This window comes from Lynx canadensis, chromosome D2, assembly GCF_007474595.2.
Source record: "Lynx canadensis isolate LIC74 chromosome D2, mLynCan4.pri.v2, whole genome shotgun sequence".
Taxonomy (NCBI): domain Eukaryota; kingdom Metazoa; phylum Chordata; class Mammalia; order Carnivora; family Felidae; genus Lynx; species Lynx canadensis.
In genome coordinates, this window is record NC_044313.2 from 38,157,587 (window position 1) to 38,175,642 (window position 18,056).

Below are 18,056 nucleotides of genomic sequence, written 5' to 3' on the forward strand. Positions count from 1 at the left end.
ACTCAACAAATAATCTGTAACCTATATAGTGACAGAATTATCAATTGAATATAACTGATGATTACTGAGAATAGCCAAAGGTCTTTGTTCAAATCAAGTATCAAGCCTAGGGCAACCCTTGAACTCTGAAAAAAACTCTTCTTCAACAATCCTAAAGCACACATATATTTTTTTCATGAAATTGGGATGTATCTTAGCAAAGTGCTTTTTTCACAATCGATGGTTTCTTAAGATCTGATGAAATGTGACATATCCCCTGTTGTTCCCCCTGTATTTTCACATGTAAATAAATCCCTCTTTTCCACAAACTTCTTTCCCATAATCCGTGAAATGCTTCCCAAGGACTCTGATCATATTTCAATTGTATTAAGGAAGATGATGCTTAAAAGAAAATAGTAAAAACTAAACATAGTTAAAAAAATTGATATCATAAGTTATGTATAAAAGGAAATTTGGAAAAATAAGATATTTTATAACCATTTGAGATTTGGACTTCCGACCTCCCTCTATCCTCAAAACACACAGGTTCTTGTGATCATATTTGGCTCCAAACCCCAGTTAGATTCCATATATCAGGGAGTTAGAAGACATATGTGACAAAGAGTGAAATCCTGAATAGATACTCAGGTATGATCTATGAGGGTAGAAGGAATGAGAGGCATTCATTCATTATTCTAGAGATTGGTGAAACAGAATCACATCATTTGTGATGTTGCCTTAGAGTACCCAAACAAGTGAGACATTATGGAATGGCTAAAGGGCAGATGCTTAATCATCACCCTAATCATTGCATATGGAACGCTTACTCAAGGGTGGAGTCAAATATTCTGGAACTATCTCTTAAAGGCAAATGTCTTAATCTCTCTTCTTTATTCCTTAATAGAGATGAGCTGTTTCCCCAAAATTAATGTATACTTTTCCTGTTATCTATGTCCAGTTAACTACTTCAGCTTACCTTGGTCAGGATATATTAGTTATAACCCCATGTTCTCAAGCTAATAAGTAAGCATATTTTTCATATATGGATACTAGTTATTGGTGAAAAACTGGGGTATGAAACACTAGGTAACCACCTGAGAACTGCTTGAGGAATCATTAACCATTAGTGAGAAAATGAGGGCTGCTCATTGTATAGCAAATTTCACTTTAGTTATGTACATAATCACTTTTCTTTCAACTGTTGCTTCCGCTTCTTGTATCAACTTCTAGGGGACAAATGTCTCTTTGAAGTGTCCTAGCTTCACACTGCAAGTGAATTATATGTGATACATTGCATATTTTAAGCCTGGTCATCCCAAACATACTCTCCAAATAGGTTAAAATGTTTTTATATAGCTATTTTTTTTCACATTTATTTATTTTTGAGAGAGACAGAGTGTGAGCAGGGAGGGGCAGAGAGAGAGAGGGAGACACAGAATCTGAAAACAGGCTCCAGGCTCGGAGCAGTCAGCACACAGCCTCTCATGGGGTTCAAACTCACAAAATGTGAGATCATGACCTGAGTGGAGTCGGAGGCTTAACCAACTGAGCCACCCAGGTGCCCCATATAGCTATTTTTATGTGAAGTACTTTCAGCCAAATATAAGAATAATTTTATAAATCAGACTTCTAGATCTATAGTGAGACCTAAACAGGCTGGGGATTCTGTGAAAACAAATGGCTTTTGGGGGGTACAGCAAATATTAAAACAAGAGATAAGCCCAAAGAGAAAAATACTAGAAATTTTCTCTCTGGACTCCTTTGTTTTGCTTAGCGCAGACATGAGTGCTGAAGAAAATTAAGGAAATGAGGTAGTGAGGAATTAAATACATTTAGATATATTTCATTTCTGCTATGTTTCAACATGGTATATGTACCCTATTTGGCTTTAGTTTGGTGGTGGGGGGTCATCTGAAGTGGTGAGATCTGGAAGAACCCCAATAGACCAGCCGCACCCAGGAAAAAGAACTACTTCTGTTCCTAGGCAGCTGCCTTAGGGGGGTGGGTTCAATATTCTGTAAAACAGTGTATGGGGTGTACCACACAAGTAGCTCCTCTCTACCACCTGCCACGTGGCCACACACTGTTGGTATATTTTTTTTCATAAACACAAGAGATTTCATGCCCATAGTATCTCCCACCACTCACTCCCTTGACCTAAAACTAACACGTGCAATCACAGTTCAGAGAGAGCTCATCAAGGCTGGAAGGAAATAGGAAAAACACAAGGCACATGATTTGAAGAGAAACCAGAGTTTCAATTTCTCAGAATGTGAACAAGGGGAAACATGTTCTGCTTGCACAAATATAAAGTTTTTTGCACTTAAAAATGCGGGGTAGGATATACAGTTCTAATAACACTGGTTGAACTGCAAAGTACAGATATTTCACTCTACCCATCCGAGGAACCAGAACAATCGGTTCTCTGAATAGCATGACAAAGTGCTTGGTACTTAAATACTTTAAATGAATGAATAAATTTCAGTGAGGGAACATATCTGAATAACCTATGATCTCTCTCCTGAGAATATAAAGGGAAGAGTGATATTAAAAATGTTTAAGTCTTTCCAGTAGACCTTATTTAATAGGATCTTTCCTATGAACCCGCTGGTGGATGTGGAGGTTGGAGCTCTGGCTGAAGCCCTTCCCACACTTGCTGCACTCATAGGGCTTCTCTCCAGTATGCACTCTCTGGTGGATGAGGAGTTTTGAGCTCTGGCTAAATCCCTTCCCACACTTGCCACAGTGATAGGGCTTCTCTCCAGTGTGGACTCTGAGATGGATGCGGAGATCAGAGCTCTGGCTAAAGCCCTTCCCACATTCGTAGCACTGGAAGGGCTTCTCACCTGTGTGTATGCACCGGTGAATGTGAAGGTTCGAACTCTGACTGAAGCCCTTCCCACATTCCCCACATTTGTAGGGCCTCTCCCCAGTGTGGACTCGCTGGTGGATGTGCAGGTTGGAGCGCTGACTGAAGCTCATACCACACTCCCCACACTCATAGGGCTTCTCGCCAGTGTGCACTCGTTGATGAATGTGCAGTTTGGAGCTCTGACTAAAGCCCTTCCCGCACTTGTCACATTTATAAGGCTTCTCGCCTGTATGGACTGCGTGATGAATGAGCAGACTTGAACTCCTTGTGAAGCCTTTTCCGCACTTGTCACACTTATAGGGTTTCTCATCCGTGTGGACTGCTCGATGGATGAGGAGACTGGAGCTCCTCGTGAAGCCCTTCCCACACTGCTCACATTTGTAGGGCTTTTCTTCTGCGTGGCGTCTTTGATGAAGTAGTAGTTCTGAGCGCTCGCTGAAGTCCTTACCACACTGACTACTTCTGTGTAGCTTCTCTGCAGTGTGGATTTTCTCACACGGATTACTGCCTGAGCTGTTATGTCTTTTCCTGCAGTTGTAATGGTTACAGGGTTTCTCCTCTGTATGAGCTCTCCGATGACTACGACCGACCACTTGTGATTTCCAACCACAAATGTCTTTGCAGTTACAGTCAAAGTGATCCAAAGATTCTCTCAACTGGCCATTCTGGCAAGTCGCCTCACCACTGACCAATGGCGAGACCAGTTCTGTTACATCAGACAAAAGTTTAATTTGAAGGTTCTCTGAACAATGGTCCGTGGGAGGACTTTCTCCTCCCAAGACTTTTCTCTCAGTGCCTTCTTCAGTTATAAACAGACTTTTACTTTTCTGAGGATCCTGGGGCTCATTTTTGCAGAAAGTCACTGAGGAGCCCTTTGTGGCCACTTGGCTTGGGACTTTCAAAGACAAATATTCTTCACTTGCCATGTTTTTATAATCATCACTTTGAAGAGTCACCATACTGCTCTTGTTTCTAGAAATACAGAAGATGCTTTTCCCTACTTCTGACAAAGGGAACAATCTAGTTCAGGATTCCTGTACCCTTCTCCTGGAAGATTCACAATACAATCCTGACTCTGTTATTGTGCTGGCCATATCTTCTAAAACTGGCCAGCAGAAAAGCCCCTAGGTAATAGATCCCTAAGTCTTTTTTCTTGAAGATTCTCCATAGAATTTTCATTCAAATCTCCTAGGGAACAAAGAGAATTCAGTGATAAGAACATACAAAGAGTAGATTTCAAGATTTTGGAACTAGAATGCCTAATGCTTGAAGATTTAGTAACTAGGAAAAGGTTCAGTCTCGTCCTTATAGTCATGTCCTTTGGGTTAATGTCAGAAGGAGAGAAGGCTTAGCTACACAAGGCAGAAATCTTGTCTCAGCTTTTAAACAAACAAACAAACAAAAAAAAACAACTGTTCTTCCCCTAACCTTGCATAGGCAATGAATGTGTCCTTGTCACAAATAACATTTCATTTCACTTTACTTCATTGTACTTTAATTAAATTTGCATTTAAATTGGTAACCCACTTTAAAAGGTGCTGGGGATACAAAGAAGAAAATAGAAATTCTTCTGCTTAACAAGCTAGAGCCTACTAGGAAGAAAGACAGTATCAACAGTGATAACCGTAAGTATGACAACAGATGCACGCACAACCAGTCATGGGAGCACAGAGTACAGGCATTCAACCCAAACCTTGGGGAAGATTTCTGGGAGCAAATGGAAGGGGAGGGGGAAAAGTGAAAATGCAGAGAAAATATGACATGCTCCAGAAAACTATACACAACTCCTTGTGGAGGATATAAAACAGGTGACAGTGGTAAAAAGTGTGCCCTGAAGAGGAAGGCAGGAGCCAGAAGGATTTAGGATTACAACCCTCAGGGATTTAAAGGACTTCAATGGGGAGCAAAATACCTGATTTTGTGATTTTAAACACCATCAGAAATAAGCAAAACTTTAGGTAGAGAAACAATTGCTGCAGCAAATCAGAAGCAAAGTGATAAGGATGGTTATCAAGACAAAGGGAGAAATTCATTGTAAATCACATGATGACTGACTAAACTTAGGAGGGGAAGGAGGCACCCAGCAGGATCCTTAAGTTCCTTACTTGAATTGACCAGGTATGGGGGTGTACTTGGTAAGACAGGCTGGAATGGGAAAGTGGGGACCAATAAAAAACACAAACTTTGCCTTGTTTAATTTGTGGTGCTGTTCTTGTACTGTTCAGTAATATGGGCCTGGAACTCCTGAGAGAGAACTGTTCCAGGAATGTAGATTTTAGACTTACTAGTATGTATGTTCATCAAAACAATTAGAGTGAGTATCTTAATATTACACTGAGGTGACAAAAAAGAAGTCCACAATAGTCTTGTAAAAATAGGCCACAATTAGCAGAATAAAAATGTTGAGAAGCTCCTAGATGATACAGAGCAGATGAATGAGAACTGATGGAGAATCCAAAAAAAACCAAAAAACAAAGCAAAACAAAACAAAAACCAAAAACAAATAAACAAACAAAAAAACCAAAACCCAAATGCACAGCTCAAATCACATACAGAGAAAAGGGCTTCCAAAAGACTAAGATCTCAACAAATCCTAGAAATTCAAATTCCAAACTCAGAATCAACAGTTGTAAAGAGAGGTTTACCCTGGAAACATGTTTATTAATTCATGTTAGGCATTTATTTCTTTTCTTTTTTTTTTTTTTAGTTTTGTTTATCTACTTTGGAGAGAGACAGAGAGAGAGAGAGACAGAGTTCAAGAGGGGAAGGGCCAGAGAGGGAGACACAGAATCCGAAGCAGGCTCCAGGCTCTGAGATGTCAGCACAGAGCCTGACGTGGGGCTCAAACTCACAGACCGCGAGATCATGACCTGAGCTGAAGTCGGACACTTAACCCACTGAGCCACCGAGGCGCCCCTAATGTTATGCATTTCTAATGGCTGGACAAGTTGTTGCCATTATCAGCACCACTCTCCCAAGCACCCTCTTCCCTACAAAAAAATGAAACATTGGGTGGCTAAGGGTAGTGGCCCCACAGAAAGCCTCAAGAACAAAATAAATGGTCTGCCAAAGAAAAACTCCTAATAGTATTATTTGGGCTGGAGAGAAAAGCAGAAGTTGAGGTAATACTGAACCTGCACAATGAAAGGGTTGATTAAAGTACAAAAAGAAGCAAGTGACTCCACATGTGCCCAGAATAAGGCTCGAGGTAACCCTTGAAGTCGGATTTCTGATAAGAGAGATACCTCAGAGCTAGAGATTGAGAAGCAGGGCACATCCCAGGTAATTTTGCACTGAAAAGGCAACCTTAAAAAAGGGGTTTACAACCACCCACCATCTGGATTCTTATATCTGTCTCAAACCCAATCAGCAGAGGTGTCCTCTATAAGTACAGCATGCATGCACCAAAGAGGGCCAAGCATCAGCTGAGGATACATACTCCAGTGTCATACTGTGAACATAAGCCTTTTGAAAAAAAAAATGAGACAATAAAAACAATATAAGCAGACAAAAAAAAAAAAAAAAAAAAAAGCAGAAAACTAACATAAATGAAGACTGGCATAAACTCAAGAAATAATGACCAGAGGAAACAGAATTTAAAAGGTACGTAATTAAAATCCTAGAGAAATCTGAGAGGATATCGCATCTAGAAAAACAACATAATCTAATAAAATATAAACACATTGCTATGAAAAATAATCAGAATTCTTTCAAATTAATAAAAGGACTGAAAAGGATTACATGCCCATTTGAAATACTCAGGCACTAGTTGCACAATCTTATGTAAGAGGAACTCTTATGACATCCATTCTACACATGAGGAAACCCAAGGTTGAAAAGGTTAAGTAACTTATGTCACAGCTACCGTCAAGCTGTCTGATCCTAAGGTCTACGATCTCAATGGGTCGAGAAGCAAAATGAACACATGGCTAAGATGGAAGACTGAGGGATTCTCCTAGAATGCAGAGTAAAAAAAGAGACAGATGGAAAGATAAAAGTAAAAGCCCATTTTGTTTTTTGGTTTTTTTTTCAACGTTTATTTATTTTTGGGACAGAGAGAGACAGAGCATGAACGGGGGAGGGGCAAAGAGAGAGGGAGACACAGAATCGGAAACAGGCTCCAGGCTCTGAGCCATCAGCCCAGAGCCTGACGCGGGGCTCGAACTCACGGACTGCGAGATCGTGACCTGGCTGAAGTCGGACGCTTAACTGACTGCGCCACCCAGGCGCCCCTAAAAGCCCATTTTGTAGTAGTTCCGTGAATATGGTGAAGACTGAAGGGAGGGAGAGAAATGATCAAAGCAGTAACAGATAAAAATATTTCTTAGAATTCACAATTCAGTGCTCACTGAATGCTAAAAATTGTATGTGAAACTTCAGGACTTCAAGGAAAAAAAAATACCAGAAAACACACAAGCATCCAGACAGAAATGGCAGGTTGTGTGCAAATAAATGAGAATTAATATATTAACACCGAACTATCAATAAACAATACTGGAAGCCTGAAATAATTGAGCATTATCTTCCATTTGGAGGAAAAGTGATTGTGAAGAAGATGATACACAATACAAGAAATTGCAGTGAGCAAAGAAGTCAATAAAATAGACGAGTTGAATCGACTGTTGTTACATAAGAGAAAACTATAATAATTAACCAAGCCACTATAAAACAGCATGGAAAATCACCCCAAATAAAATACTTTAAAAAGCAAGCATTAGGGGCGCCTGGGTGGCGCAGTCGGTTAAGCGTCCGACTTCAGCCAGGTCACAATCTCGCGGTCCGTGAGTTCGAGCCCCGCGTCAGGCTCTGGGCTCATGGCTCAGAGCCTGGAGCCTGTTTCCGATTCTGTGTCTCCCTCTCTCTCACTGCCCCTCCCCCGTTCATGCTCTGTCTCTCTCTGTCCCAAAAATAAATAAACATTGAAAAAAAAAATTTTTTTTAAAAAGCAAGCATTAGCTTTAGGAAAGGAAAAGAAAAAAAAAAAAAAAAAAGGAACTGTAATTATAGTACACTACTTTACCCTGCAGGGAACAAGCGTTATGAAGTCAAAGCAATGTAAGCATTAATCGTGGATGAATGTTGGGGAAAATAATGTAAAAGAGCTAAATCCTCATTTATGATTTAAATAAGTCAATATAAAATATAAAATACTGATAAACTGAAAATTAGCAGTATATTATAATAAACATTAAAACTATACTGAGATACCATACTAAACTATACTGAGATACTATACTAAAACTAGACTGACCTAGCATTGAGACTGAAACTGGAAGCATAGAGCACAGGCATTATGTTTATATAAAGAAAATGAAAGCACAGGCCTCTCACTACTTACAGGGACTTCTTCACTCTGTGGTGCTTGCCTCACCTCCCAGGTTTAGTTGAAAATAATGGTTCAAGAGCCATAGTCACTGAGGGAAGAGAACCATGTGGACAGAGGCAGGAAAAAAACCCTGATAGCCATTATTACCGGCTATTTCTTTTTGGTGGTTTTGTACAATGCCTGTTTTTACTACGGGATGGCAATTTCACATGGTTTAATCTAGTAAGTATATATGTATCTTACATCTGTGAAAAAGCCTTTTGTGGGGGCGCCTGGGTGGCTCAGTCGGTTAAGCATCAACTCTTGATTTTGGCTCAGGTCATGATCTAGCAGTTCAAGAGATCGAAACTTGTGTCAGGCTCCACACTGAGTGCTGAGTGTGGAGGCTGCTTGGGATTCTCTCTCTCCCTCTCTCCGCCTCACCATGCTCACTCTCTCTCTCAAAATAAATAAACAAACATTTAAAATTATTTAAAACATTTTTTTTTTTTTTATTTTAGAGACAGAACACAAGTGGGAGAGAGGGACAGAGAGAGAGAGAAGCCTAAGCAGGCTCCATGGAGCCCCACATCGGACTCAATTCCATGACCCTAGGACCATGACCTGAACCAAAATCAAGAGTCAGATACTCAACTGACTGAGCCACCCAAGCGCCCCTAAAAATTTTTTATCATTGAATTTTTTAATGGGTACACATTTTTCTCTTATATGTTCCACTATAATTTGTATAACCAACACCTTCTGATATGTTTGGTAATTTTTTCACTATTTCATTTTATCTATCTATCTATCTATCTATCTATTTATTTATTTATTTTGAGAAAGAGAGAACAAGTGGGAGAGGGTCACAGAAAGAGGGAGAGAGAGAATCCCAAGCAGGTTCTGCACTGCCAGCACAGAGACTGATGCAGGGCTCAAACTCATGAACCATGAGATCATGACCTGAGCCAAAATCAAGAGTTGAATGCTTAACTGACTGAGTCACCCAGGTGTCCCTTCAGTATTTTAAATAATTCTATAATGACTTATCATTCTCCATGATTTTCAGTTGGAGTACTGATTATTTCCTTACAGTAGATACCTAAAAATGAATTATTATATCAAAAATGTTTACCTTCTTTGATTTAAGCAGTCAAAATGTTTTTTGAGAAAAACTGTCAGTTATATCCATATTTTACTTTATGGTATGAAATTTTGTCTCATCAAAAGTATTTTCTTCTATTCAGAAGGGGAGATGGATAAATCCCTGAATGTGTAAGAAAAGAAGCAATGGAAACTAGACATTGTAGGGCAAGGGATATTTAATGAAAATAAAGTCAAGCGGAGATAGTACAAGGCCAGTGTGGGGAAAATGTGGGAAAAGACAAGAGTTCAGATAAGAAGGTCAGTGTAAATGGGAAAGACCACAAACTTCTGAAAAGGAAGTGGGGGGGGGGGGAGTAAGTGACTAGAAAAAGGGAGATCAGTATGTGGACACTATCCTTTGAGGCCTTAGCTTTCTCCACAGACCAGAGAACTTCAGAAAGAACTCCGGGAATATTAAAAAAGGGACTCCTCTTTCATGAATTAGCCTGGGCTTATAATCTGCCATGATGCCTAACTGATTCCTTTGGAGTTTATTTTCCATTATATAATGATCTTCACCTTGGTCTGAGAGATCACAACTGGGAGACAAGAAGGATCGGGTAACTGTACAGAAAGCAAATTCAGTCCCAAGGGATGATTTTATAAGGGATATGGTTTTTAAGATAACTCAGTAAAGCTACATTCTCCAATTCTTTTTTTTTAATTTAAAGTTTATTTATTTATTTTGAGAGAGAGAGAACGAGCGAGCACGCATGTCAGCAGAAGAGGGGCAGAGAGGGAGAGAGAGAATCCCAAGCAGGCTCCATACTGTCAGACGAGAGCCCAATGTGGACTCGAATTCATGAACTGTGAGATCATGACCTGAGCTGAAGCCAAGATTCAGATGCTTAACCAACTGAAGCACCCAGGCGCCCCTACATTCTCCAATTCTTAACAAGCCAAATTCTTTGGCTGCATAGAATAACCAGAAACATCCTTTGTGCCAAAAAAAAATAAAAAAAAAAATTAGGAAACATCAATTCCTAAACTACACCCCTGGGGCCCCATCACTATTTAAATTTGAAGAAACAAAGATTCTAATAGGCAGGTGTCCAGGCTCATGTTCTTACCTATGGAGACCAACTGTGGTTCTCCAGCGTCACAGCTCAGTGCAGCTTCCTCTGAGCAGAGTCCAGACAGCCTTGCCCTTCCTCAGTGAAGCCCCAAGAAACATCCTTGAATGTTACTAGCTTCTAAAACATTAAGCACATTTCTCCTCGACTGGCAACCATTTGCACAAATGCCTTGGAAGGAATGTGGGGTTGGTAGCACTGGACAAGGTAAGAAGGGTACAGAAGAGTATAGTTCAGGGATATGAGTCATTTAAGTCAAGTTTTGTTGGAACAACTTTCTCTTCTCATCCACTTTGCTATTTTTATCCAAATCCTTCCCTTCCTGTCCATAACTCACCCAAGCTTAAGCTGTCCAGTTACTGAATCTTTCCTTGTCACTGTCATCTCACGACATTGCTGAGTTGTCTTTTCCACCCATTCCTATCATTATCCTGATAATCTCAACACCCAAGAGAACAATTTGCTAAACACTCTAACTTCACGTTTCTTAACTACTTTGGTGCTAATCATCTCTGCCTCATTTCTTCAAACTCAATAACCATAACCAGGGCCATTTTGCTATATGGACCACCCTGCTTTTAAAATATTAATCTCTTACTATCCTACTCTTTAAAAACATCTTCCTGTTCTTTCTGCTCTTTCTCTTCCATCACACCTCTTTTATCAAGAGCACCAGCTGCTAACTCTTCCTTTTTTTTCCTCCCAGCCAAAGTATACTTCTTTTTTTTTCCCCCCCAAAGTATACTTCTGATTTCAAGTCTTTCCCTAGTCCTATCAATCATGTTCTTTCTACTTCTAAACTGAGTAGTTGAACGTTCCTGGAAAAAAGAAAATAGCACATATACACATACCATAAAATACTATCCTTAGGTATTCCCAAATATTTACCTCCAGCAATGTTTCCCCTTACCTCTACACTCCAAATCCTACTTAACATCTGCACTTGGATGTCTAGGAGGCACTTAAAATTTAATAGGCCCCAGTGGAACTCTTGCTCCTAAAAATCTCCATCAACATCTGCTTTTGCCTAGGGGTCCTCATTTTAGTAAATGGCCACACAACCCACCCAGTTGCTGAAGTCAAAGTCCTAGAAGTCATTTTGATTCTCTCCTCTCTTCCTCACATTTTATCCATACCAAGTCCTATCGATTCTATCTCTAAAACACATCAGAATCTACTCACTTCTCTCCACCTTGGAGATTATGATTATGAGCACAGCCATATTAAGTCTGAATTGTACCAACCTCCCAATTTGTCTCTCTGCTTCCACACTTGCTACCGCACACAATGAATTTTCCACATAGTAGCCAGGGTGATCTTTTAAAACATCACATCAGGCAGGAAACCCTCCAAAGGTTTGCAACGGACATCGAGTAAAATCCAGACCCTTCATCTTAGTCTGCAAAGCTTCACAGACTGGGGTCCTGTCACTTCTCCAACCTCAACCCAAGTCACTCCTCCCTACGTGTCATACTTGGCCGCAGTGACCTTGCAGGTCCTTGACAACATCAAACCTATCCCAACTTAGGGCCTTTAAACTGGCTGTCCCCTCTGCCCAGAACATTCTTTTCCCACATCCACACACACCTGGTTCCTTTTCATTCAGGTCTCAGCTGAACTACCGCTCGTCAGAGAAGCATTTCCTTGATGGTCTAATCCACAGTAGCATCCAGAAACTATCACTTCTCTTTGTTTTCATTTCTTTGCACTATTTATGCCTTATCTCATTTTCTTATTTATTCATTTGCTTTCTTATTTACCATCTCTCCCCACTAAGATATATGTTACTTAAGAACAGAGAGGTGTCTGATCCTTGCATCCTCAAGCAATGCCTGTCATTTAACAGGAGTCCAAACATTTATTTAGTTAACTTCACAGTGACTCTGGTTCCTTCCAGCGTTCTGTGGATGGAGCAACACTTCTCAAATTACCTCTGGTGAAGGAATACTTTCTTTTAAAAAGTTTCCAATATGTCAGACTTGTCACATTTTTGTAAAATACAATAAAAAAGAGTTACTAGAAAATAAAAACCCAGACATAGAAAATACCGAAGCCATTTTTAAATTGTTAAATTATTATTAAAATATTGAATTATTTTAAACACTCTCAGTGTCTCTCCTTGTGTCTTTGCAGACTGGTAACAAGCCGTCTGTGGGCTGCCACCAGCCTACAGGCCACACCTAAAAAGCAGACTGACAGAATATACATAAAATGAGAACGAAGTGAAGCCACAGAAGCAGCTCAACTCTGGGCCAGGGAAGAACCTGCTAACTTTCAGAACTCCAACACCTCAGGCCTGAGGCTGAAGGGGCTCTACCCACTCGTGCCTCAGGAAACTGAAGACAACCAGGCCGCTTGCAGGAACGATAGGACTACCCTACTTGTCACCAGTGGAAGGTAATGATGAGGGAAGGCAGCAGTTTCCTCCCAAGCTCTCAGGTCTCCACTGTATCTGAGGAGAGAGAGAGATGAGATTGGGCTCAAGAAGCCTGCAAGTTCCTGCGTGAAGGTGGGAAAGAAAAGCGGCAGAAGTGGAGGTTGCTGCCTCAGGGTGCCATACATACACCCGTGAGGACAGGGGCCAGGGGAACGTCAAGCATTAGGATTAGCCACTCCTTTCAACCAGACTTTCTTCTCAACCTCAGAGAACAAGGTTTCTTTATGTATGAGGCTAACCTCTCCCGTCGCATTCTAGATTCAATCTTCTTCCTTTTGAAATTCAAGTCCATCAATTATCTTTTTTCCCCTTTCATTTTTTAACCATCTTCCTTCCACTCAGTCATCTGGATGGTCTAAGACTCCTGCCCTACCTCAACAATTTCAAACCACTTCAGATCTTATGAACTCTTCTCTCCTAAATCTCCCTTCAAAGTGTTACCTCTTCTTTATTTCACTGCCACCGTCGTAGGTAAGGCCCCCGTTTCTTATTCTAGACCACAATAAATCCTTACCACGTCTTTAAAATACCAGTTTTGTCATTTTTCAATCCAGAGACTGAAAGACTGAGTTACTAATTTTTTAAGATCCCACAGATAAAGTGGTGGGGAGAATTCCATGTCAAGAATGGAAAGGATATGTTGATGGACTACTAACTCTGCAGTAGAGTAAAGATTCCGGGATAAGAAATGGTAGGACAGTGGGCCACATGAAAGTTATCAGTGTGATAAAGGGAAAGAAAATAGTGGTTCTGCCAAAGACAAAGCTGGGGGAAGGAATCTGAATAATGAACAGTCTCCCCTGATATCAGTGGAGCTAATGAATTACACCCAAGGTAGACTCAGTATCCTGAAGGCTAACCAAAGGGAAAGGTCATGGGACTAGCAGTTTCCTGTTCCCACCTGACAAATGTCAAACTCCTTAAAACTATTTATATCATGTAACTTTCCACTTCCTTTCCAGAGCCCCTCCTTGCTGGATCCAACAATTTACTCAGAGGCAGGAAAACAGTAATGCAGAAGTCAGGAGGTAGACAAGTGCTGTCGTCAGACTAGATTACCTGCAGTTAACCAAATGTCATGCTGTAATCTAGAATAGCCCTTTATATGCTGCTTCTGTCCTGACTTTTATTTCTTCCATTCATCTTGCAACTCCTTTCAGTTTCAAGACAATCAACAACTGCCTTTCTGAAGCGTGAGGATAAGTTAAATGCCTCTTCTTCAAGATCTCATAGTATTTTTCACATATCTCTACCATAGCTATAAAGTCTGTCTTCCAAATTGGCTACAAGATTCTAAAGGATAGGGGCCATGTTCAACTAATCTTTAAATCCCCAGCAACTAGCACAACTGACTAGGGATCTAAATGATAGTTACAAATTCACATTCAACTTAAATGAATGATGAAAAGATACAAGTATACGTGAACTTTGAGATCATCAAGGTAAACACTCTAATTTTACAGATGAGAAGACCAAGGCTCATGATAGTGAAGTGACTTACTCAAGGTCACAGAGGGAGGGGTTAAATTGGGACTCCTGCCTTTCAGACTCAAGGACAATGTCTGGTACATAAGAGAACACTCAATAAGTATTGGTGGAATAAAGTCTTTCTTTAAATTCAAAAGTTATTAATATATACCAGAATTTCAAAATTCCACTATATTAGCAATTCCCAACTTCATGATAAATAATCTTCATCAGGGCCTAGGTAGAGGAAAAGGAAGGAAAATATATAGAGCACAGGGTTTCATTCACATTAATTTCCCTTGAAGTCCTCAATTCCTTTTCAAGGCACAGAGATGGCATGCTCTTAGGACGTTGGGGCAGCTTACTGTCCTCTAAACAGATCTTTATAAGAGCTCATGGTCTCTTCCTATGTATCTAAGAACTGTATTTGCCAAGCAAAAAGATGGTCTTTCTGGTGGTGGTGCAAAGAACCAATTACTTCTTCCTTAAAATCCAGCCTGATATTTTATTCAAGTAACTTCTGATATAATTCACCTGTTTAGTTATGGAGAGGGAAGAGCATAGAGTTAGAAGACATGGGGTTTCCTTCTGACTCTGCTGCTTCTGCAACAGGGGACATGGTGCTTTCCTTCAGCTCCCTCAGATTTAGAGCTCTCTGTAAAATGCCAGTCCCAAGGCAGAGAGGGGGCTGGCGGACCCCTCCCATTTCAAACATTCTGTGATTCTAAGTGTTAACCTCGAGGTAACTTTCGAGGAATGGTTTTATGGAGACAAATGAGAAATCAGTTTTTACAAAAGTACTACTCAGTAATTTAACAATTTATTGGACCAATTAAACATGTAGGTATGTTGGTGAAGGGAACAAAGCAACCAGAGCATAAAAGATAAATAACCCATCTTACCTACCTTAATGACGTTCACGTTAAGTTTATAGAGATATATCTCACAACAAATCCAACAAATCTTTGGATGTACAGAGGCCAATAAGATTAAAGAAAAAAAAAAGTGAAACTCTCCTTTTAGTAGGTTTGGGGTGAGGGTAGTGTCTATGAGTCTGAATTCTTTTTTTTTTTTTTTTTTATTTTTTTTTTCAACGTTTATTTATTTTTGGGACAGAGAGAGACAGAGCATGAACGGGGGAGGGGCAGACAGAGAGGGAGACACAGAATCAGAAACAGGCTCCAGGCTCTGAGCCATCAGCCCAGAGGCTGACGCGGGGCTCGAACTCACGGACCGCGAGATCGTGACCTGGCTGAAGTCGGACGCTTAACCGACTGCGCCACCGAGGCGCCCCATGAATCTGAATTCTTAAAAACCACCACAGTAACTCTGATGAACAGCTTGGTTAAGAAGTATTACTGGGAGTGATTTGGTAACAACTGTGCTGGCATTTACCAAACTTTTTAATGTTTAATAAATGGTTATTATTAAGATGTGTATTCTTTTACACACAGAATGTGCTCATGCAGAAAAGCACCACAATTTATAATTCTGTTTGTTCTCCTGACACCACTTAGCACTGGCTGGAACAGGTGAGAACTCTGAATAACTTTCAATGCGAGTGAAATGCCTTGGCAGGAAAAGGGAGGCTTTGAGAGAGGACCAGGCAAAGACGCTGTGTGGACTCTTTCAATGGGAGAGCACAGCGCAGTGCTCTGGGGAGTGGGCCAAGTTCATGGAGCTAGGGTGGTTCAGTGAAAACTGATGTGGAATTTAAAGTAAGCGGCCACCTGTTCAGACTCTGGCGACATCATCTGGTAGCTATATGCCTTTAGCATATTAATGTTCTTACACCCATATGTATACAATATTTTAGGTCTCACACCGACGTCTGACAATAAAAAGATCGTACAGAACAAAGACAGGACCTGACACCAGATGAGCACTCAATTCATGCTAATGTTCTTTCTTTGTTCCAAGCTAGAAAGGTTCTGTCCATTCTCAGAGAGATGGCATTTTCACAGAGAAGAAACCCCAACTCACCTACCCGGCACTAGGTCATTTCCTCCTCTCTGGAAGGTCACCGTCCTGGAAAAGTGGCGTCAGGGAAAGAGAAACAGCCATGAAAATCAAGTCCACCTTGCAGGTCTGTATCAGCCAGTCCAGCAAGACTGTAGGAAAAAAGTTACTGAGCTCCTGCTACTAACCCCTTTTCAGTAGCCCTTCCCACGCCATCTCCCGAGCTTTCTTTCTAGTCTCTCCGTGCTGCCCCTCCCTCACCTCTCTCCACACGGCTTTGGATTGAACAGGCCAAGCCTCTCCCCCAAACCCACGAAGGTAAGTAAATCCCGCTGCTCCCAGCAACACTAGGATGTGTCCCTTTCCTCAGGGATTCTGATTTCTGTCCTGAAGTTCTAGAAAGAGCAGTAGGAGCTCTCAGCTTGGATGCTTGGCCTCAGAATGGATTTCCACTACCCGAGGCGCTTTCCCCGACCTGCCTCATTTCTGGGGTGTGAGGACAGTGCTGTGGGGACAGAAACCTAGGTCTCTCAAAGGGGCCCCTCTCGGTCGCCTAACATCCACCGCAAACACTGGAATAAGGCCAGTCACCGGCACAGAAATGGCCGGTACGGCCAACTTCGAAGCCTCCAGGCCGGCCAATGCCAGAGCTAAGCCGGGCGAGAGAGATGGGCCCCTCGGAGCCGCAGCCACTTCTGCGCTGGGGGCCGTTTAGTGTCAGGTGATCGCGGTCCGGCCAGGCGGACACAGAGGCGGTCGCGACTCCCACCCCCCCATCCACCCCTCCACCCCCCCCCCACCCCCACACCCCCACACGTGCGGTCCCGGGCCGCACCTCCTCTTGGTCGCTAGCCCTCTCACAGCCGCCCAGCCAGGCTTTCGGGTCTCAGCGGTCCTGCGCCACCACCGCGTCACTCCCACATCCCAACCACAGAATGCCTCCCTGCCCGCAGCGTTGCCTGTCCTGCGCGTCTCACCTCCCACGTGGAATCCTACACCTGCAAGCGCAGTATTCCCGAGACTGACCCGCGTCCGCGCCTAAGGGCCCCCAACTACAAGTCCCAGAAAGCTGCGGGCCGGTCGTACCCACTTCCGGCGCACACTTCCGGCGAAGGTCCGGGCCAGTTCCCGGCTGCGGGGGTTCAGTGGGTAGCCGGCCTTTGAGGTTAGAGACCAGTTTGTTTAAGTTATCTTATTACTATTTAAAAAAAAAAACTTTTTAATGTTTATTTATTTTGAGAGAGAGCGTGAGAGGGGAAGGGACAGAGAGAGGGAGAGAAGAATCCGAAGTTGGCTCCAAGGTTGGAGCTGCCAGCACAGAGCCCTACGTAGGCTCCAGCTCACAAAGGATGAGAGTGTAACCTGAGCTGGAGTTGAGGCCTAACCGACTGAGCCACCCAGGCACTCCTTATTATTATTATTTTTTTATTATAAGTGTGTCAGTTATTTTAGGAATACCCATTGAAGTGTTCTTAGTTTTTGAAGTGTTACTGGTGTGAAAAGAACGTAAAGATATCACCTGTAATTTTGTCTTTACCCTTAAAAATATTTTGAAATGAATATACGCTATTTGGCCTCACCGTCTTGGCTCCAAAGTTCATTCATATGGCAAACATGAGGGCCTACGATGTTCCAGGAACTGTCGAGGGAGGGTGGTGTAACCCCATTTTTCAGCTTTTACATTTTAGAAGTTTCAAGAAGCATACTCAGTGTCTCATCATAAGGGTAAAGTATGGATTCAAGTCCAGATTTTTTTTCTGAATGTTCCAGAGCACGTGTTATTCACACTTGATTCCCTTTATTATTCCCCTGTGTTTC

The 18,056-nt window shown here is 41.7% G+C and overlaps 1 protein-coding gene across 4 annotated transcripts; it reads right to left on the reverse strand.

The window, feature by feature from the left end:
- Nucleotides 1-1,498: 1,498 nt before the first annotated feature.
- Nucleotides 1,499-17,281, reverse strand: ZNF239 (zinc finger protein 239). 4 transcript variants are annotated; one of them, XM_030334731.1, is made up of 3 exons: nucleotides 17,216-17,281; nucleotides 16,267-16,307; nucleotides 1,499-4,039 (listed from the first exon to the last, which is right to left on the reverse strand). In XM_030334731.1, the coding sequence occupies exon 3, from the start codon at nucleotides 3,808-3,810 to the stop codon at nucleotides 2,557-2,559; it is 1,254 nt and encodes a 417-aa protein (XP_030190591.1). In that variant the 5' UTR covers nucleotides 3,811-4,039; nucleotides 16,267-16,307; nucleotides 17,216-17,281; the 3' UTR covers nucleotides 1,499-2,556. The 4 variants fall into 4 exon arrangements, with proteins under 4 accessions (XP_030190591.1, XP_030190592.1, XP_030190593.1 ...); XM_030334732.1 differs by having other exon boundaries at nucleotides 16,263-16,307; XM_030334733.1 differs by having other exon boundaries at nucleotides 16,267-16,390.
- Between the last annotated feature and the right edge of the window lie 775 nt (nucleotides 17,282-18,056).

What these genes read in the sequence shown, in the direction of transcription:
- ZNF239 (XM_030334731.1), bottom strand. Translation starts at nt 3,810, where the DNA reads ATGGTGACTCTTCAAAGTGATGATTATAAAAACATGGCAAGTGAAGAA.